This window comes from Ascaphus truei, chromosome 5 (assembly GCF_040206685.1).
Source record: "Ascaphus truei isolate aAscTru1 chromosome 5, aAscTru1.hap1, whole genome shotgun sequence".
NCBI lineage: Eukaryota > Metazoa > Chordata > Amphibia > Anura > Ascaphidae > Ascaphus > Ascaphus truei.
The window spans coordinates 279,409,512-279,431,851 of record NC_134487.1 but is presented as its reverse complement, the minus strand read 5'-3'; the positions used below and the strand labels follow the sequence as shown (position 1 = coordinate 279,431,851).

Below are 22,340 nucleotides of genomic sequence, written 5' to 3'. Positions count from 1 at the left end.
AGAACATAAGAATTGCCAATACTGAATCAAAAGTAATTTTCCATGAAGCCCAGTACAGGCAGTCCTCGGTTATCCAACGGAATCCGTTCTGGAAGTAGCGTTGGATAGTGAAACCGGTGTAAAGTGAGTCCCGTGTTAATCAGTGACGGTGAGCGCTGGATAACGCATTCAGGCATTGGATAACTCATTATGGTGTTGTAAAATGGCTCTTAGGGTTGCATTGTAAAGCGTTGGATATGCCATTCGTTGTAAAGTGAAACATTGGATAACGAGGACTACCTGTATCGTGTCTCTGACAGTGCTGAAAGCTTTTGGGATTGGGCATCATCTCTAGTAGACAATCCTGAACTTTCTCGCCATGAATATGTCTGTTCCTCTTTTCAGTGCTATCACCGTCACAACCCTGAGTGGTAGCATGTTCTTTGGAGTACGATGAGTACAAGGGAACACAGAGTATTGTACATTATTTATTTTTAAGGATTATGAATCTGTGTTTAAAAATAACCTCTCTCTTTACAGTCTTCTAGTATAAATACACCTATACCTTCTAAAAGTATTCTCTTTACAATATCATTCACACATTTTTATTATACGGCTAGTAGGAACCACCACAATGACTCTGGTTGGAGCCACTGAGGACCAGAAACTGGGGCATCTGAAATTGTTTACTGGTTTAGCATGAAGCTGGTATTATACAACCACATACAGGTAGTCCTCATTATCCAACGTTTCACTTTACAAAGAATGGCATATCCAGCACTTTACAAAAAGCAATCCTAAGGGCCGTTTTTCGATGCCGTAATGTGTTATCCAACGCCTGAATGCGTTATCAACGCTCACTGCCACTGATTAACATGGGACTCACTTTACAACGGTTTCACTATCCAACGCTACTTCCAGAATGGATTCCGTTGGATAACCGAGGACTACGTGTACATATAGAAAAGTCTTTAACGGTCATGTAAGTCTGCAAAAAAAATATTCAATAAAGTATAATGGGTTCAGAACTAAAGCCCCAAAGTATCATACAGCAGCATTTTATTCAATGTTTGTAGAAATGCAGATTGTGATGTAACCCTTTCTTTATTCCCCCTTTTAAGGGGAAGTTATTTATTTATTTATAAAATGTTTTACCAGGAAGTAATACATTGAGAGTTACCTCTCGTTTTCAAGTATGTCCTGGGCATAGTTAATATGACAAATAATACATGGTTAAAAATACAGTTACATAAATGAACAGGGTATACGTTATATACTATACATTGCATGCACAGTTAGAGAAGATGTATATTATAGGCTTATGTAACAGTTACAGACCAGATTAAAATGTGAGACAGCCTTAGTTTTGAAAGAACTTAAACTGGCGGTGGATGTGAGAGTCTCCGGTAGGTTGTTCCAGTTTTGGGGTGCACGGTAGGAGAAGGAGGAGCGGCCAGATACTTTGTTGAGCCTTGGGACCATGAACAGTCTTTTGTAGTAAGATCTCAGATGATAAGTGCTGCATGTGGTAGGGGTGAGGAGGTTGTTCAGATAGGTGGGTAGTTTGCCCAGAAATTATTTGAAGGCAAGACAGGAAAGGTGAACTTTGCGCCTAGACTCGAGTGATGACCAATCTAGTTATTTGAGCATTTCGCAGTGATGTGTGTTGTAGTTGCATTGGAGAATGAAACGATAAATTGAATTGTAGAGGGTGTCAAGTTTGCCAAGATGGCCATATACTATGTCTCCATAGTCGATAATTGGCATTAGCATCTGCTGTGCAATACGCTTTCTGACCAGCAGGCTTAGAGAGGATTTGTTCCTGTAAAGTACACCTAGTTTGGCATAGGTTTTCGATGTCAGGGTATCAATGTGCATTCTGAATGTTAAGTGGGAGTCAAACTATATGCCCAGGTATTTAAAACTAGTAACAGGAGTTAGGGTGGTGTTAGCGTTGGTTCTGATCTGGAGCTCAGTCACTGGAAGCTTTAAAATTTTAATCTTGGTCCCAAATACCATTGTTACAGTTTTGTCGGTGTTTAAAAACAGTTTGTTTTGGGAAATCCAGTTTTCGAGTCTCAAAAAGTAAGACTGAAGTATGTGTTGAAGGTCAGACAGGCTATGGCTGTGTGCATATAGGATTGTGTCATCTGCGTACATGTGTATTGAGGCTTCCTTACAAGCTGTGGGAAGATCATTGATGAACACTGAGAAGAGTAGGGGCCCCAGAACAGAGCCTTGCGGGACGCCACAGGTGATATCCAAGGGGTTGGAGTTAGAGCCTGAGATGGACACATGTTGGGATCTACCTGATAGGTAGGACTGAAACCAGTTTAAAGCATGCTTCCCTATTCCAGAGCTCTGGAGTTTAAGCAGGATAGCATGATCAACAGTATCAAAAGCCTTTGCAAAATCTAGGAATATTGCACCAGTGAGTTGTCCCCGATCCATTCCACACTGGATTTCATTGCAAAAAAAGCAGGGTAGTTACCGTGGAGTGTTTGGGGCGAAAGCCTGATTGGAATTGGAATTGGAATTGGATTGGAATTAGCTAGGGAAATTTGTCTTGTTATAGTAATCGCTTAATTGGGAGTGGACACATTTTTTCTATGACTTTGGATAGGATTGGGAGAAGGAATATTGGCCTGTAGTTTGAGGCAGTGTTTTTGTCCCCACTTTTGAAGATTGGGACAACTCTGGCAGTTTTCCAGGTCTTAGAGATATGGCCTGCAGACAGGATAGAGTTGACTATGGAAGCAATTGGTTTGGCAATTGCTGGGGCACCAAGTCTTAGGAACCTAGATTGTAGTAGGTCAGGTCCACATTGGCTGCTTAGTTTTAATTTGAGGAGCGCTTGTGTAATCTCCTCTTCGGATACTGGGCCACATTAAAAATTGTGGGCAGTGTTGGGAGGGGGTGGGGCTATATGGGTACTTCCAGGATGAGATTCAGGATTGTGGTTTGGGTTGCGTTTAGCTAATAAGTTAGTAGCACACCCCACAAAGTAATCATTGAATGCATTTGCAATGTCGGTGGGGTTTGTCAGGGTAATATCCCCTTTAGTGATATTACTTGGCTGTTGATCGTTAGAAGGCTGGAATATGTTGTTGATAACCTTCCAGAAGTTAGCTGGGTTTGATGTATTCTGGAGGAGATTGTCAGAGTAATATTGTGCTTTTGCGTGCCTTGTTTGCTTTGTGCACATGTTCCGCAGGCATCTGTAGTGATTGAGATCCTTGGTAGTGCCAGTTACTTTGTAGCTTTTCCACAAGGCATCCCTGAACTGGTAGAGTGCTAAAAGGTCAGGTGTAACCCATGGAAGGTGGGCCCCCCGTACCCTTATTCTGCGTAGTGGAGCATGGGTATCACAGAGTTTCAAGAACTCGGACTGGAAATAGTCGAGCGCAGACTCAGGGTCGGGAATTAAATTGATTCTGTGCCAAGGGCAGTTGGTAAGGTCATCCAGAAACTGTTGTGGGTTAAAGTTTCTAAATGTTCTAGTGAGGAAAACTTTAGGGCTTGATTGGGGTGGTTTAATTTTCCTTACACAGTACACTATTGCATGGTCACTGAAAATGTCAGGAAGGATGCCAGACGATTGGATTCTGCTGGGATTTGAGGAGAGAATCCAGTCGAGCAAGGAATGGTTGTGCGATTTCAGGTTTGTTCGTGTGGGTTGGGAAATGAGTTGCGATAGGTTAAGCGATTTGATTTGTATCTGGATTTTGTGGTTTTTAGGGTCGAGCCAATTGAAGTTAAAATCCCCAAGAACTCATTCAAAGAGGAAATGGAGCCAAGAAACTGGGTGATATCAGTCAGAGATTGTAGAGGGGCTTTAGGGGGGCAGTAGATGCCAGCAAGCAAGATGGGCATAGAAAAGGGGAGGCATATTCTGCCATCTAGGATTTCAAAAGAGGGTGGGCTTGGGGGGCAATTTAACAGTGTAAATTATAAGGTGTCTGCAATATAAAATAACACCCCTCCTCCTCTCTTTGACCTATCTCTCCTAGAAATGGAGTATCCCTGAATGGCAATATGTGTATCAGGGGTTTTAGGGGTTAGCCATGTTTCTGTAAGAACGATGGCTTTTGGTAAATGCATAAGGCACCATGCTCTTAGTTCATCCAGTTTGGGCAGCAGATTCCGGATATTTATATGGGCGACAGATAGCCCTTTTAGGAATTTGAAGGGGTATTCTCAGGGGTATGGGACAGAGTTGTAGTGGGAGGGCCTGGGTTAGGTTCAATATCACCTGCTAAAGAGAGTAATAGTATGAGTAGAAACTTGAGTAGTTGTTTGCAAGTTGTACATTTGTGGTGTTTGCCATTAGAGTGTGCGGTGGTTGGTGTGCTGGTTTTTAGAGGTCTCCACCAACATTCAGTAGATAGTGCAAGGCTTTTGAGTAATCCAGGGTGTATGGTGATGTTAGGTGTGGGCCAGGAGGGGGGAGTTTGTAGTGGATAGAGGGAGTAACATTTCAATGAGGCCACGAGAAAGAACAAAGTGGAGGTAAAAAGCAGGTTCATTATGCCAGAGGTAGGTAATGCTGTATGGAGCTGTTTTGAGCCAAGTGTGTGCGCAGACTAAACAGCAGGGGTGCGCCTTTACCTTGTCAAATGTTTTTCTGAATTGCAATGCTTGGGTCTATGCAGTGGGCTTAGTTAGTAGAAGTGCAGGAGGTAGTTGTGTGCAGTCAGTGTTGGGAGAGGCTGTAGTGAAATAAGTTGTAAAGGGGTGGGGGTTTAAATTGTGCAGGCAAACAGCAGGGATCATAGTGTAGTCAGAATAGCTCACCGTTTGTTGCCTTGTGTAGAAGAGTTTGCAGAAGGATGCAGTCCCAAGTCACCTCTAGTCAAACTATAGTCTAACTATATATTCTCACTTAAAAGCTCACTTTAAGATGCCTCACTATATAATGCCAATGCAGTCAATGCTAATGCAGGGGGGTATTGGTTTTATACAGCTATAGCAGTCCCATGACCCTCCCCAATAAAATCAGCTTGTTCCAGTTGGTCAATTAGCAGCACATAGTTAAAAAAAAAAAAAAAAAAAAAAACACCTTTTGATATTCACACACACCAAAATATCATTACTAAAGGCCGCTGCATAATTCTTTTAAAACAGGACTTGCAGATCAGGGACATATACCAAAATATCATTACTAAAGGCTGCTGCATAATTCTTTTAAAACAGGACTTGCAGATCAGGGACATACCAAAATATCATTACTAAAGGCCGCTGCGTAATTCTTTTAAAACAGGACTTGCAGATCAGGGACATACCAAAATATCATTACTAAAGGCCGCTGCATAATTCTTTTAAAACAGGACTTATGGTAGATTATGGACAGGACAGAACCCACTTTATTCTGCATGCTGCGCTATGTTTTTATTATTTGTCGTTTAACTGCTACCCTGAAAGAATGCGCGTGCCTGTTTCGCTTTTACTATAAATAACAATGTAAATCAACACTTTCAATGTTTACGCTTTAGATCAAAATATATTTTTCCCTCCATAATCCAGCAGAAACCATCCCTTTTATATCACCTAATGATAACAACACAATATATTGCATTTGATCAAAATATTATAGATCAAGGGTGGTGCTGAGAACAGCACATCATGACATAGTATAAATGACCAATAGCTCATGTCCCGTCTGTATCTGTGTAACAAGCCGCAGAAGAATGTTAGTTCGTTTCTTACAGCTGCATCTGAAACCTATTATTTTCCTCGTTGTTAGATGACATCCAGCATGGTTTGGCTGAAGAAGTGTTTAAGGAACGTCAGCTCTGTGCTTTTGCGTTTTTAACTTTAATGCTACTCCAATGAAAGGTTTCTGCATCCAATATATTTCCACAATGACAGACACAATGGATAAGATGCTTACACCTTCCAGAGCCACGTAACCACATAATTCTCTCTAAATTCCTGGGCTTTCATGAAATGTCAGGATAGAGAGGACATTCGGAACCCGCCAATTAGACTGTACATCCCTGTGTCCCGGCCGAGATGTACAAGTAGCTGCTAATTATTTCTTCTTGAAAATAATGATTTTATCTGTGTTCCTTCTGGCTTTCAGAGGCAGTCATTAGTCTGACACATCACACAAAGCACTATTATACCTGAAGTTTTTAATGATCAAAGACCCACCATATGCGCTTTTCTTTCCTTTGTCCATTTTAAAACAATCTGACACCAAATATAACTCGCTGTCAGTGTATATCCTCTTTAGCTGCACATACTGGGTTTATATATTCCTATGCTGTGCCACAGACTAACTTATTTTTTTCTTTACAGAGTGGAATTTTAATTGACCAAAACTCGAACCGGTTTTTTTATATACTGATTCATTGGTTGCTAAGACACTGTAAGTTGACCAGTTTAGCTATGTACGCGTAATTGGATTTGATTTGCAAAGGCAATAGTGATGTCGTAGTTCAAGAAGGACGAGGTTTGATGGAAAATAAATAGGATGTGTTTATCAATGTGTACCACAAGTACACCAACATGAATGGACACAATATTGCTTTGTAAACAAGGAATTTTCGTATTCAATTGAAGAAAAGAGAGATTCATATTTTGCATCAGTAAAACATTTTGAGCCATGTCAGATGCTTATTATCATGGCAAAATCTTGGTAACTTCACTGATTGAAGCAATACCCCCATTGTTAATTGATTTCTACCATTTCTTGCGATTAAATTCATTTTCACTAACCCATGCCTAACTTACGAATAAACAGCTTTAAAACTGTTGCATTTTGGAGTTGGACTGTTCATTGAGGCAGTGATATATTAATTTAAAGTTTCCCATTCAGAAATCAAGAAATGACATGGATTAGTCATTAAATGTAACATATTTACATGTATAATTATGCATATAACTAAGAGACACAGCCCCCAATGTGTAAAGGATACTTTGACATTTGGGATTCTTTATTTGAAAAAGTTGATGTATTTCCATTTTGAAAAGACACGGCACAGTATTATGATTACCGGAAAGAGAGAGTTCTACTTCGGGACCGGATTTGAGTTAGCACATTTAAGAAAATTGAAATCCGCTTTTTGCAAATCGCTTGCAAATTCTGAATAATTTGCTATTTTTCCTCCTGAAAAAAGGGTTACATTTCACATTGATTCGCTAACTCATATGAAATCATTGCACATCTCTTGTTACGAACCAGAATGAATGAAAAGCATAGGAACATACATCTTTGAAGTATCTCAGAAAATTGGGAGGAAGGTATTTTATGTTTCTTATCACAAATGTCACTTTTGATGTTTTTGACTGGAATATGAGATATGTTTTAGAAGTTTGAGTTATCTCCTTTTATTTTTGCCTTTGGGGGTCTCTAATGATTGGACACAATATAAAGTAGCAAGAAGACTATCAGCAAATTATTTAGAGACAGTTTCACTTGTTCTCGAACTCTTTGCAGGCTTAGGCAGTGTGGTTACATAGTTGATTTAAAGTGGCAATCCAAGGCAGATTGTTTTGCAGTTTTTTTTCTGACAGGGTTGAAGTAGCGGGTCTCTGGAGCAGAACACCATTAATTTCAGCTCCAGGGCCCCCCTACTTCCGGAGATACTTACCTCCAAACATGATGCCGGTAGCTGCTCTCCTCGGCTACTACGGTTCACAATATGTCTGTTCAGATCTTTCCCAGCCTGCGGGCCAATAGGAAGCTGTGACATAATCGGTGCGGCTTCCTATTGGCCCATGTGACACAGGAGCTTCAAACTTGAATATGGAGTACAATTTTGGGCGCCACTCCTTAGAAAAGACATTATGTAACTAGAGAGAGTGCAGAGAAGAGCCACCAAATTAATAAAGGGGATGGACAATGTAACTTATGAGGAGAGGCTAGCTAAATTAGATTTATTTACATTTGAAAAGAGGCGTCTAAGAGAGGATATGATAATTATAAGGGCAGTTAAAATGTGGAATTTGTTACCCATGGAGACTGTGATGGCAGATACAATAGATTTGTTAAAAAAAAAAAAGATTGGACCATCTTTTTAGAAAGGAAAGGTATACAGGGATATACCAAATAAGTAAACACGGGAAGGATGTTGATCCAGGGAGTAATCCGATTGGCAATAATTGGAGTCAGGAAGGAATTTATTTTTCCCCTTATGAGATATCATTGGATGATGTGTCACTGGGGTTTTTTTTGTTTGCATTCCTCTGGTTAAATATTCTGTAAGTACAAATATAGGATAAAGTATCTGTCGTCTATATTTAGCATAGGTTGAACTTGATGGACGCATGTCTTTTTTTCTACCTCATCTACTATGTAACTATGTAACCTAAAAGCCCTGCTTGCTGAACCGCGGCAGCTACCGGCACCTACTTCGGAGGTGTAGTTGGTCCGCGGAGCTGAAATTGATGAGGTTCAGCGCCAGAAACCCCCTGCTTCAATTCTATTAAAAAAAATAATTTGCCATCCTAGATTGCTCCTATAGTGGTTAGGTGACATTGAGAAAGTGTTTTCAGCAGCAAGTGTTTAGTATTTTCAATATGTTTTTCATACGTTCCAAAAAATATCTGTCCCTAAAAAGAGAATGCCATGTATTGAACTATCTTACAGAATAACAAGCTGAACCACGGAATATATATTACAAGCGACATTAGTAGTCAAAATTGCTTTGAGGTTATACAAAAAAAAAAATCACATACATTTCTAATCCTCCAGTAATTAAAAAAGTGCCCCCGATTCCTTACCATTGCAATGTGGCCGGGGTAGAATGTGGCTTTGATGCCCTATTTTCTTTTTCTTCATCTGCTGAAAAAGAAAATTAGCCGAGTTAGTTTAATAAATGCCTATTTATGCACAGTTCTAAGAGTGAAGGCTGCGTGTAGATGTGCACTTTTCTGAAGACAGAAAACCCAGTACAGTAGTAACTCACTACTTCAGGAGGTCTATGAATCAAGGCATTTTGGGGCTTAGTTGAATCTATCAGAGGCATTTTTAACCTGTGTCTCTTATTGTCAATATATCAACATACATTCCACAAATGCTGTCCCCCGTGTGCATTAGATTGTGACTGGGGAAGTGTAAGTAAAAGGAATTTGGGAGGGGATAACTGCAATACGTGATAATGGGATGTACAGATCACAAGTCCCCAAATCTCAAAATTTGTTAACCGGTGGCTGAATTTTGTGCAATTTCGTCTGACGCATAAAACTTATGTTAGTAATATCCCACGCTAAGCCGTGCGAGTTTATAATTACGGACACTACTCAATTTGTCTATCATATTGCCTATGTTAAAAACTTTGGCCGGTCTAAAGCGGTGTGAATCTCTTTATCCAGAATTAATGATTTACATAAAAAGTACAACAACAACGCAAACGTTACATTTGATATTGTCAAAAGTCAGGTGTAAAATGGCGTACTGTGTAAAATAACTCGTAATCTCTGTCTTGATGATCCTCAACTGAAGTAAAAGAAAAAATGAAGCAGCAGATGTGTGTTTTCAGAAATGCAGATGTTATATTTCTACATTAGTGTCACAGTGCTATTATCTTGGTCCAAAATGGTATTGTTATCGAAATGTTCAACAACTATCCATCCTGTCAGGGAGCGACTGGCCTGGATGGCAGGCTGGCCAATTGCTCTCCAGGCCTGGGCCACCATGATTTTGATTACTTGGGTTGGTGTCTAAAGAACTAATCCTCCAGACTTCCACCTCTGAACTATGTAATGGTTTAAGGGGCAGATTCATCAAGCGCCGGTATAGTTTAGCACAGCTGCACCTGTGTTAACTACCATTGACTGGGAGTTAACATGGTTCGGGTACCAGTGTTTGATGAATGTGTCCCTAAGAAAGCCTTGAGCAATAGAACATGGGGGATTCCTAATTCTGTTCTCTTTCTACTTCACCAGCATTGGGAGAGAGAGTGGGGAGAGACCAGAGGAGAGACATAGTGACCAGGCGTGCGACACTGGGACTAGGGGTGAGATACTGGTAGCCGAGAAGAGACATTGGGACAATGGGAGAGATGCAGGGTCAAGGGGAAAAGACGCAGGGACCAGAGGTGAGATGGGTGGAGGGTCGAGGAGGGAAAGAGGCAGATACTGGAGGTAAGAAGCAAGGACTAGACGTGAGAAGCAGGAACCAGGGGAGAGATGCAGGGACAAGGGTTGTGACACACCAGCACCAAGGGTGAGACACATGGACCAGGGAAGAGACACAGGAACCAGTGGCAAGACACTGGGACGAGGGTGGGGCAGAGGGACAAGGGGAGAGACACAGGGCCAGGGGGAGACACTGGGACAAGGGGTGGGTCACAGGGGCCAGGGGTGAGGCATAGGACACATGGCAGAGAGATACAGGTAGATACAAAATAGGAGTGAGGCAGGGCACATGGCACAGAAACAGAGGTGAGAGTGGGACATGATGTAGGAAAAGGGTAGAGACAAAAGAAATATTGCAGAGAGACAATGGAATAGGTTTGAGACATATGGCACATGGCAGGAACACTAAATCATGGGAGAAAGAGAGGTACATAAATCAGCAAAGTCTCTGAAGCAGAGAAAATACACTCTGTACTCCAGAAGCTAACTGGGAGACTGCCTAAGATCTACCTTCCCATAGTTAATGTATGTAATGTTAATGTAATGTGTGTGTGTATGTACGTATGAGCTACTCCTCCTATATATGTGTGCATATCTATCTACATATATATATAGAATTTCATGTATTTATTTACTGGGGCCACCATCCATGGGCCATGAGATTGTGTTTGCCGGCCAGGCTAACATTTGCTAGCCGGCCCCTGCACCTGTCCTGTTTCTGTGAATTATTGCTACAAGAAGAACAATGTTTGTATGCAAAAATAGACTAGAAATACCTACTTTCGTCATTAGAAACATTCCCCAGAGATGTGTGACTTGAATAACGTTTGTTTTCACTTTCGCTAAGACATCTTTCAATCCAGCTTTCTGCAAAAGCAAGAGGACAATGTATAAGAACACACATTTTCTACACTAAAGTTGTGTCGTGGTCACATTATACAATTCTCTATATAGATTGTGGCATTTTACAGAGGCCCAGACTTACTAAACTCATGAGGTATTTGAGCCGTACCTAAACTTGGCGCTACGCCCATCCAGGAAGAGGAGTGGGCACTGCATGTTTCAAATCAAGTTTTTTTTAGTTTGCCATGAGAATCCAACGTTTCGGCTGCACACACGGCAAGTGGTTATCGTGGCAAAAAAAAAAAGACTTTATTTGCCAAAATCCGCAGTGCCCCTCCTTTTTCTCTAAGTCAGTGATTCCCAACCAGGGTTCCTTGGAAGCAGTCTCAGGGGTTCCTCCTATGGACCACAGAGGGGGTTGGTATGTATTTTGTAGGGTGGATTGAGAGAGAGTGGGCTAATTGACGGAAGGTAGGGGCGAGTGAGAGAAGAGAGGGGGGCAGGAGGGAGTGAGGAACAGAGAGAGTAAGAGTGAGACGCAAGGGATAAATACATGGGAGGGGGAGGTGGGAGAGTTAGTGAGATGGATGGGAAAGAAATACATGGGTAAAGGGTGGGAAATAGAGGTGGCTCGTGAGGTGTGACATGTTGTGACTGACCCCTGTCGAACCTAATATGTGTCAGCCAGGTAGGGGTTCCCCGAGATTTTTCGAAATACTTCAAGGGTTCCTCCAAACAAAAAAGGTTGGAAATCTCTGCTCTAAGTATTTAAGCTATATTGGGACAGCTGCAGGCTTGACCTGAAGACAGGAGCACGGGTACATATTTAATTCTTCTTCCCCCATGACACTGAAACAGGGCAAAAGCAATATGCTAATCCCTATGTCAGTGTCTAGATGCAAGTAATGACATGTTTAGGTACGGGGTGACTTAAATTACATACTCTTAGCTCCCTGAGTTACTTCACTCTCCTCTCCTCCAAGCCGTATTCCATTGTCTGGCTTAGGCCGCGTTTATGGTAACCGATGATGTCACCCGTCGCCACTGGCGAAAGTTAAACTTTAGTTTTAAGCAACGTCGCTGCCGGCGACAAGGCTAGTGACGTCACCAAGGAGGAGGGAGCGCTCTGAGATTGGTTTAGAGACAGTCACATGTGGCAACTGTCTCTACAAAATCAAATTTAACTGGCTTCAAAATTTTTGGTCGCTCCGTCGCCGTCACGCTTATTATAAGCGCATGCGACGGATTCAATGGATTTGTTTTGGAGCAACGTTGCGTCGCAGTCGCAAGACACTATAAGCGCAGCCTAAGAGTTATACCAGGACTTAAATAACAGCACTTTGGGGCAAATAACGTTGCTCCTGATTTAGTTAGCGTCAGAGTATTTGTCCTAATTTGGTGGAGTTTAGTGAGTTTCGGAGCCGGAGAGAGAAAGAGACAGGGGGAAATAAAATAAGCTCCGTTAAATCAATGTTAGCTAAAATAGGAAGGGGTGTTATATTCCCCGAGTCAATGCAGTATCCACAAAGCCAATTATATGCGTCCGTAATGCATCTCCTTGGGCTTAACATCACAATATTACACTATAATATTGCGCTATCTTCTAATAACGGGACGTTACATACGCCTTGATGTGACTGGAGTGGTGAAAGAAGGAGGGGAGGGAAATAACCCCAGGAAATAACTCTATGTTGTTATTTAAATCAGACCAAACTCAGGCATTACACCCACCATGGCAAAAAAAACAATTTCAGGGTCTGGACGGGAGTAAATTTAAATAACGTAACGGTAAGTGTCCATGATAACCTTAAATGACTTTAGTGGATAGGCAAAGATATAATAACAAATCGTTTGCCTATAGTTTGCATCTAATTATCATTTAGATTGTAAGCTCTTCGGGGCAGAGACTCCTTTTCCTAATGGTACTTTCATGTCTGAAGCGTTTATTCCCATTATGTGTTATATTATTATGTCCCGTGTATTATTGCTGTGAAGCGCTATATACATGGATGGCGCTATACAAATAAAGATATACATACATACATCACTTACGTCCGTTATAGTTACAGTAATGGCATGCTCATTATGGGACAAACCATTGTTTAACCTTATGTTACTCTCCTTTGTGGATACAGTGTTACTACTAATGTGAGGTTAGGAAGCCTAATTCAGCATAGTGCATCCTAAGATAGAGAGTTAGCTTATTCAAAGGGAGAACAACTAAATAGTGTATATCTCGCAAACAGGCCACTTTTGTCACAAAAAAAGCCATACAAATCTCTCTTTTGTCCGCCTTCGAAATATAAATATTTATATAAAGGTGAATATTTGCAAATGTTGGGATGATTTCGTGAAATTTTCGTGAGTGTTGAATGTGTCCAAAATCTGCCACTTTCACAAACGCGCTCTGTACACAGTACCACCCCTGGGCAGTTACATGTGCCGGTCGCCTCCTTTGCTTCCGCCCTCCTTTCTCCTTCCGAATCGCTGCGTCACGTCACCAACGTGCCGCCGCGCCGTGACGCGTTGCCATGGTAATGCGACATTATGACGATATTTGACACCGCCATTTCGGAAAGCAGAAGGAGGGCGGCAGCAAGGAAGCGTGCCGAGACATGTAAGTGACTTCCCATCATGCACGATAGACCCGAGAGCGCGGCATCTGTATATGAGGGGGGGGGCGGACATTTTTGCCGCCCCCAAATTTGGACGTCCTAGGCCCGGGCCTCATGGGAAATCTTCCGCTGACCATACTACCGTATACTATACCATACCATGTTGTATTTAATCTCCGGGGGCTTTGCAATTAGCAGAGCTGCATCTGAAGACAAGTTCAGGCAATAAATGCTAAATGATATGTACAGTAACCATGTCACGCAAATATGCAGTTTGATACATTTTTAAAGCAGCCATCTGCGCTGATCACCATTTTTTTTTATTTCAATATTTACTTGAAACAATCTCCTCTTGTAATTTCACCTGATGGTTTTGCGTTTGTTTGTTTTTTTTAACTCAATGTTTCATTCAGGAGATAGGAGAAGTTGAAATATTAAGAGTCCAGGAGGTCAAAATGAACGAACCTCCCCAATCCCAGTGCAGTTCGACGTTACCATGGTAACCTGAGACACTAGCGATTAAGAAAACAATTATTTTGAATACTAAAAAAAACACATATAGGATTCAAGGGATGGGGGGGGAGTTGATGCTTTAAATATAGACTCATAAGCCTATGGACAGTGCAACAAACTCCCACAATACATATACTGTACATACAATTCTCAACAGGCCTTTGCTATAAGCTTCTATATAACTGCAATAATGCCAGTGTTACAATGGTCAGGGCTGAGTTAAATATCAGTTTGGGAGAAATTCTCTATGGCAGCCATTGCCATGATTTGTTTACTCCAATATTTCTACGAAATTGAGAGATTCCACAATAAAGCAGGATCAGGGCAAAAAAGTGTAACATAAATGTTATTTGCCAGGTGGTTTCTCCAAAAATACTGGACACAATGGTGAAAGGTGCATCACACTCGATACACACACAGACCTCTCTGCTCCATGCGGTTTCCATCTCTCCTTGGCACCACCCCCAGGCTCGTGACACCTCTTCCTGATTGGCTGCTGCTGGGTAATGCAGCCAAACAGGATGGGGGAAGCTGCCCAGCCACCTAGCAACAGCCCTGCTCTCTCCCTGCTCGGGGAAAGCCTGCTGCTCCCCCAAGAGGGTCAGATCACTATGTCCAGAGAGGCAATGCAGGACACATACATGTCCTGTATTACCTCTATTTTTTTTTACTGGACAGAGTGTCCATATACAGTACAGTCTGGTTCAATACTGGACACCTGGCCAACCCTATTTGTTAAAGAAGCAAGTGTGAGAGCACCTCATCTCTGAGGACCTACAGGGGTGAAACCATGTCTGGTTTAGAACTGATCAATTCCTAGTAGTTGCAAAGAAACATGAGCCCCAAGTGTTTAAGTGGCTACTTTGCAAATACAGATTCAGATGTGTATAAACACACAGATATGCACAATGTTCATTAGGAACATTACTTCAGTGAAAGAAATGGGATTTTGCCAATACACTCTGATTTGTGGCATATTTATGAAGGCAAACGTGGGGGAAGTCTGGGGCTAAATCATTGAAGAAAACAAATCCATGTTCATTTCATTTTCTTTGATATATTATGGATTAGTAGTTTTGCCCCTAAATTGCCCCACTTTTGCCTTGATATATAAGCCCCACTGAGGTCAAAAGAAGAACGTGTTTTGACACATTGCACCATTTTGTTTTACTTACATCCAGTGTAAGAAACAGTGCTACACATTGTCACAAGTCAGAAGGATTTATTCCGTCTTAAACTTTGCACATTTTGTGATGCAGAATTATGGGAGAAACAAATGATTTACAGAAAATATATAGAACAAATGAAATCTTTTCCAACCCAAGTGTACTACAGCTAGGTATGATTACAATAATCAAACGTCCTTTTGACAATGTAAAACAGGTGTGTGCTCTGTTCTAGAAGGCAGGGTTTCTCAACTCTTCAGGGCCCCACTGTGGAGCCCCACATGTAGTAGGAAAAAGGATAAGTGCAACCAATATTTAGTAAAAGAATGTCATGTATTCGTAGCCACGATAGCCCACAATTCTCACTCACATCTGAGATAAGGGAAATACATAATACTCAAGCATCCAATTTGGTAAGGCTTGGAGGGTGTAGTCACCGCTGACCAGACACACAATTATGGAGAGCACCGGAGCTTCTCTTCCACTCAGTCCTGTTATAGCCGGCACACCGGGCACCCCTAGTGTCCTCGTACTTGTTGCTCCCGTCCACCTCCTCCTTAGATCACTTCCAACACAATGTCTCCATGTGATGCTTGCACAGTGCCACCAAGTGTCCCCACGCATTTCGCTATTCACAGCTTCCCTTTTATAGCCCTCCCCCTCTCATGCATCAATCAATGTAGCTAACACATACAAAGCGCATTATATATATATATATATATATATATATATATATATATAATCAAAAAATAAATAGATGATACCGTTCTGTGGCTAACGAAATGCTTTTATTTAAAATATTTCGTTAGCCACAGAACGGTATCATCTATTTATTTTTTGATTATTGAAGCTCGGCTAACACGGTACTGATACCTCTACATATATATATATACATATATATATACACAGAAAGATGACTGCGCTCAACAGGTACTAATGATATAAGTGTATAAGTACTAGTAAGCACTGTAGATTAGCATAAATGATTGACTATACATTAAATAATATAATTCCAATAGCTGAATTAATACTGGTATTCACTGAACATGCTATAAAAATTGTATGTGATTCTAGACCAATGTATATTAAAGTTAAAATAGTTGAGACCCATAAAACATAATTAAGAATACATATATATTAGTGTTATAAATGTGAAAAGCAAATGATTGTTTAATGATAAAAATAATTATGTTTAAAAATAAAAATAAAAATAAAAAATAAAAAATGCAAAAAAATGAAAAAATATATTTTAAAAATATAAAAATGTAAATATGAAAAAAGGGGGGGGCTCAAAAATAGGATCTGGCAGCTCTCCACAAGGACCAACGACCTCCCATAAATCTGTGAACAACAAGAAAAGAAAGCGCCCGATCCTAGTGCAACATGAAAAATACACTTTTAATAAAAATAGATTAGGTCCAACATAAATGCACTCACAAACAAAAAATCAATAAAAGCATGTAATGAGTATACTCATTCGCCTCCGTGTGCTGCTATGGCTCCGTTGGTATATGCTCTCTCTCAAGTGGGATGTCAGCTGCTTCTGCCGTCTTCACTGAGTGCAGGGACTGTGCATGCCTCTGGAGCCGTGACCCAGAAGTGTAACAGTCTCTTAGGTTAACCGGATGCCAGGATCGTGGATATTTGTCCCCGTACAATATAATAACGGGCAAGGTACTCAGTCCTATTAAAGTCCACACCAGGAGATTATCCTGTACCTTTGCTGGCTAGCCGCTCTCGTAGATGATAGGGCCCCGGTCTTCCCGCAACTATCTAGTGGAGATCGCTACTGGGGCTCTAACCCGGAAGTATAAGCGCGCCCTCTAAACAACCGGATGTGTTATAGCGATTGTGTAGCCCCGCTGTTTGCTGCAGAGACCGGCACGTTCCAAATGTCCTGGCCGTGTCCAGGCACAGCAGAAAAAGTATAAAGGCTGCGAATGATAACTACAATAAATCAGTTGTAAATACAAGTAAAAAATCCTCCCTACGCGTTTCTTCACTCTTAGGGTGATTTCATCAGGGGATGAAATCACCCTAAGAGTGAAGAAACGCGTAGGGAGGATTTTTTACTTGTATTTACAACTGATTTATTGTAGTTATCATTCGCAGCCTTTATACTTTTTCTGCTGTGCCTGGACACGGCCAGGACATTTGGAACGTGCCGGTCTCTGCAGCAAACAGCGGGGCTACACAATCGCTATAACACATCCGGTTGTTTAGAGGGCGCGCTTATACTTCCGGGTTAGAGCCCCAGTAGCGATCTCCACTAGATAGTTGCGGGAAGACCGGGGCCCTATCATCTACGAGAGCGGCTAGCCAGCAAAGGTACAGGATAATCTCCTGGTGTGGACTTTAATAGGACTGAGTACCTTGCCCGTTATTATATTGTACGGGGACAAATATCCACGATCCTGGCATCCGGTTTACCTAAGAGACTGTTACACTTCCGGGTCACGGCTCCAGAGGCATGCACAGTCCCTGCACTCAGTGAAGACGGCAGAAGCAGCTGACATCCCACTTGAGAGAGAGCATATACCAACGGAGCCATAGCAGCACACGGAGGCGAATGAGTATACTCATTACATGCTTTTATTGATTTTTTGTTTGTGAGTGCATTTATGTTGGACCTAATCTATTTTTATTAAAAGTGTATTTTTCATGTTGCACTAGGATCGGGCGCTTTCTTTTCTTGTTGTTCATACATATATATATATATATATATATATATATATATATATATATATATATATATATATATATATATATATATATATATATATACTGAGTTAAGTTATGGTGAGTAAAAAAAGTGACAAAAACCCTCCACAGGAAAGCAAATATGCAAATATAGCTGTATGCTCATCTGCATGTCTTAGGCAGGTCTGCAACCCCACCTTTCCCCATTATCACCCAGCATACAGCACTTCCACTGCAGCAAGGGATTCTGGGAAATGACATGCAAATGAGCACACAGTGTCACTTTTTGCCTCAATAACCATTTTTAACATGGTTCCCTATAGGCTTAAGCTTGCTGCATGGTCACAGCTTCGAGCACAGCCAGGGTTAAGGTGCATACCCAGAAAACCACCCACAGACAGCTGTTTCGACCTTGATGGGTCTCATCAGTGTGGGGTTGATTTTACTGGGAATGCAAGAGAGGCTTATGGGATAGGCCAAACCATAATACTGAGTTAAGTTATGGTGAGTAAAAAAAGTGACAAAAACCCTCCACAGGAAAGCAAATATGCAAATATAGCTGTATGCTCATCTGCATGTCTTAGGCAGGTCTGCAACCCCACCTTTCCCCATTATCACCCAGCATACAGCATACAGCACTTCCACTGCAGCAAGGGATTCTGGGAAATGACATGCAAATGAGCACACAGTGTCACTTTTTGCCTCAATAACCATTTTTAACATGGTTCCCTTGCTGCAGTGGAAGTGCTGTATGCTGGGTGATAATGGGGAAAGGTGGGGTTGCAGACCTGCCTAAGACATGCAGATGAGCATACAGCTATATTTGCATATTTGCTTTCCTGTGGAGGGTTTTTGTCACTTTTTTTACTCACCATAACTTAACTCAGTATTATGGTTTGGCCTATCCCATAAGCCTCTCTTGCATTCCCAGTAAAATCAACCCCACACTGATGAGACCCATCAAGGTCGAAACAGCTGTCTGTGGGTGGTTTTCTGGGTATGCACCTTAACCCTGGCTGTGCTCGAAGCTGTGACCATGCAGCAAGCTTAAGCCTATAGGGAACCATGTTAAAAATGGTTATTGAGGCAAAAAGTGACACTGTGTGCTCATTTGCATGTCATTTCCCAGAATCCCTTGCTGCAGTGGAAGTGCTGTATGCTGGGTGATAATGGGGAAAGGTGGGGTTGCAGACCTGCCTAAGACATGCAGATGAGCATACAGCTATATTTGCATATATATATATATATATATATATATATATACAGAATAAATGAGTTCACATTTATGTGACACTTTTTTAAACACATTTAACACCCTACCTTATCTACTGTAAATATCTGCTGTTTTTTTCCCCCTCTCTCTACACTGTTTTAGCCATTGAAACCTTTGTATATCAGTATTGCTTGACCTGAAGAAGAGAGGATAACTCTCGAAAGCTTGTCCTATGACATAAATTGTTAGTCCAATAAAAAAGGTATCACCTAATATTGAAAAAAAAGAACTCATTTATTCTGCACTATCGCAACTGGACTAACACGGCTATTTTCTGCTTAATATATACATATATATATATATATATATATATATATATATATATATATATACAATAGGGGTCTGCGCTCGTGTGTGGAACGCCAGAAGTATAGGATATACAAAATCAATTAAACCGGTAATAAATCATAAATATATCAATATAATATTAATGAATTAATATAATGATATACCAATGCAATATATCCTAAATAATGAAATTAATTAATATACCAAAAATGCACTGTGAATGTCCAATATAAGAAAGAAAAAAGCTAAAAACATACAATTATACAAAAAAAAATTATTTTTTGTGTGTGGTGCTGTGAACTTTGCCTTAATCTGCTCAATGCAGATAGTCCTCTAGAGTCCAACAAATAAGTCCAATAATTGGGGAGTGACAGTGGCACTATTAGGACCAACAGGCAGCTTCTTAAAAGGGCACAACGACCTCCCTCTCCACCTGCATAGAAAAATATAAGAAAAAAAAAAGCGCCAAATCCTAGTGCATTACTGTGCAAAATAGATATATTTAATTCCCAAAAATCTCAATAAAAATGAACTCACAAACATAAAACAATTAAAAGCATTGTATGAGTAATACTCATGCTCCTAGGACCAGGAAACGCTGCTTTGCTGCTGTAGTCCCTCCGTGACTCCACTGGAACAGATTGCTGCCTCCGTTGTTCACTGCCTGCAGGAACTGACGTATCAGGCACTCCACGATGGTCTCTCCCCCGGTATACACCAAACAGTTGATCTTTAGTTCCCACCGGGGACGGTTGAAGTCGCGGACCAGCGGGTGACGTCACGGGAACAGTTCTAATTACCGGACCGGTACAGATCCTCAGCAGTTCAATGGCAAGTGTTGCAAAGTCCACTGCACACCTTCCCTACGCGTTTCATCTGATTTACAGACTTCTTTAGGGGTGAACTCTGGGTGTGTGGTGTCTCATATTATATACCTCCCAAATCCAATTAGCTTAATTAGTTAAAAGGCAAAAAACAATGTGTTGGCAATTTAAATTGTACGTGGAACCGATTGAATACACATGTGAACACCTAATGTTACATCCACATCACTAAATACTTGCCAGCACAAAGAAATGTATATACAATACTGATGAATACCAGTTATACTATAGAATTATTAAAACAAATATATAGTTGATGTCCTTGTCTATGTTATTTTGTTGTAATTATACGGACTACAAGGGTGTATCTAGAGATATCAAGAGAATATACTGTAGTTGCCAACACCTCAATATAAATGATATTTAGCAACAGTTTATACATATTATATGTTAAACAAAAAATTAATATTGTTATTCTTATAAAATAAAAATTATTTCATAATCAGTGTCCTTATTTGTTTTAGTTAAACATATTATAAGGGTACATCTCAAGATATCCTAAATGCCCCAATGAACAGAAGAGTTAGATATTTATTCAATACAATATAAAAGTGGCTTAAAGAGGGTAGATCAATTAATGAACAAAAAAGAGCATAATAGTCTCTTATATACCAATTGATTTTTATCTTGGTACATTATTTATATTTTACTTAGTATTATCATGGATAAGGATTGAAACCATAATCCCTTATGAGTGATTTTACTCTTAATATTGCAGAACCATTTGTAATATTAAATGAGTGTTAGTCAGTGTCCCATAAGATGGAGGTTAAAGTATCTTTGTGTTTATGTATATAAATCCAATTTGGACTATAAAATAGAACCAGCGTGGAAAAGAGCAGCATTGAACTCCATAAAGAATATAATATGGAGTTAAGAAATATATTAGGAAGTTTAGACCGGGCATGTATCCTAGGTCACTTGAATCGTCAGCCCAGTAAGTTTGCATGGTTCAGCTTACTTCCAACACTCCTCGATAGGAGGGGGGGGGGGGGGGGGAGGGGGAGAAAGGGGGGGGGGGGGAATAGAGGGGGGAGAGGGAGAAAATGTGATGGTGAAAAAATAGGAATCTATGTGTATGTGATACGTGAAATAACCAATATAAATATTAATAAAGTGTCCTAGTATGGCACTGTGTTATAAGTATATGTATGTGCTATCAGTAATATATACCCTTAACTAAATGTTTATGTGCTATCATAAGTTCTTAACACCATAATGGATGAATTTATATTAATAATCACCTATGTCAGGCGATCACGAAGGGAACATATGACCATGTTCAACCCAGACCTCCGTGGTCACCAGACTTGTATAGGTACCTATCCTACAGTAACAAGGAGCAAAAAGAAAAAAGGCAAAGAAAAAGGCAAAGAAAAAACAGGAGAAAAATCCGTCCCAAAAAAATATATAGACAGAGGTCAGATTAGATGACTGTGCTGACATCAATACAATCATTTAGGCCTTCTGGACTCAATGTATTTAATTCGTAGATCCAGTATGTTTCTCTCAGATTGAGCAGTTTGTGCCTGTCTCCACTCAGAAGTGTAGAATTTATAGCCTCAACCCCCATGATTACTAATGAGGACGGATCTTTATTGTGCTTCAATTCGTAATGTCTGGATAAACTATGTGTTTTTAACCCATGAATTATATTACGTCGGTGTTCCAGGAATCGTATACATAGGGCCCTTTTGGTTCTACCAATATACTGAAGCCCACAGGGGCATGTAATCGCGTATACAATGTGAGTGGACAGACAGTTGATATGGCCTTTTATTTGATGTACAGATCCATTTGAGTGGGATGTGACACTCTCAGTCTTTTTTAAGTGTTTGCATGTAAGGCATCTTGAGCGATTGCACAGGAAATTACCATTTTTAACGTTCTTATTTGTTTGTACAGCATTTCTGAATTTTCTCAGTCTACTGGGTGCCACGATTGATTTTATATTTCTGGCCTTGATTGTAAGGAGGTATATAATATGAGACACCAC

At 40.6% G+C, this 22,340-nt stretch overlaps 1 protein-coding gene across 1 annotated transcript in view; it reads right to left on the bottom strand.

Annotated features, from left to right (window-relative positions):
- The window catches only part of RFX4 (regulatory factor X4), a 71,785-nt gene extending 55,962 nt beyond the window's left edge, over positions 1 to 15,823 (bottom strand). The window contains exons 1-3 of the mRNA XM_075599193.1: positions 15,733 to 15,823; positions 10,843 to 10,929; positions 8,707 to 8,764 (exon numbers count right to left, since the gene is read on the bottom strand). Of these exons, the coding sequence (XP_075455308.1) occupies positions 8,707 to 8,764; positions 10,843 to 10,929; positions 15,733 to 15,823 (236 nt within the window). The remainder of the gene's footprint in view (positions 1 to 8,706; positions 8,765 to 10,842; positions 10,930 to 15,732) is intronic.
- Positions 15,824 to 22,340: the final 6,517 nt, after the last annotated feature.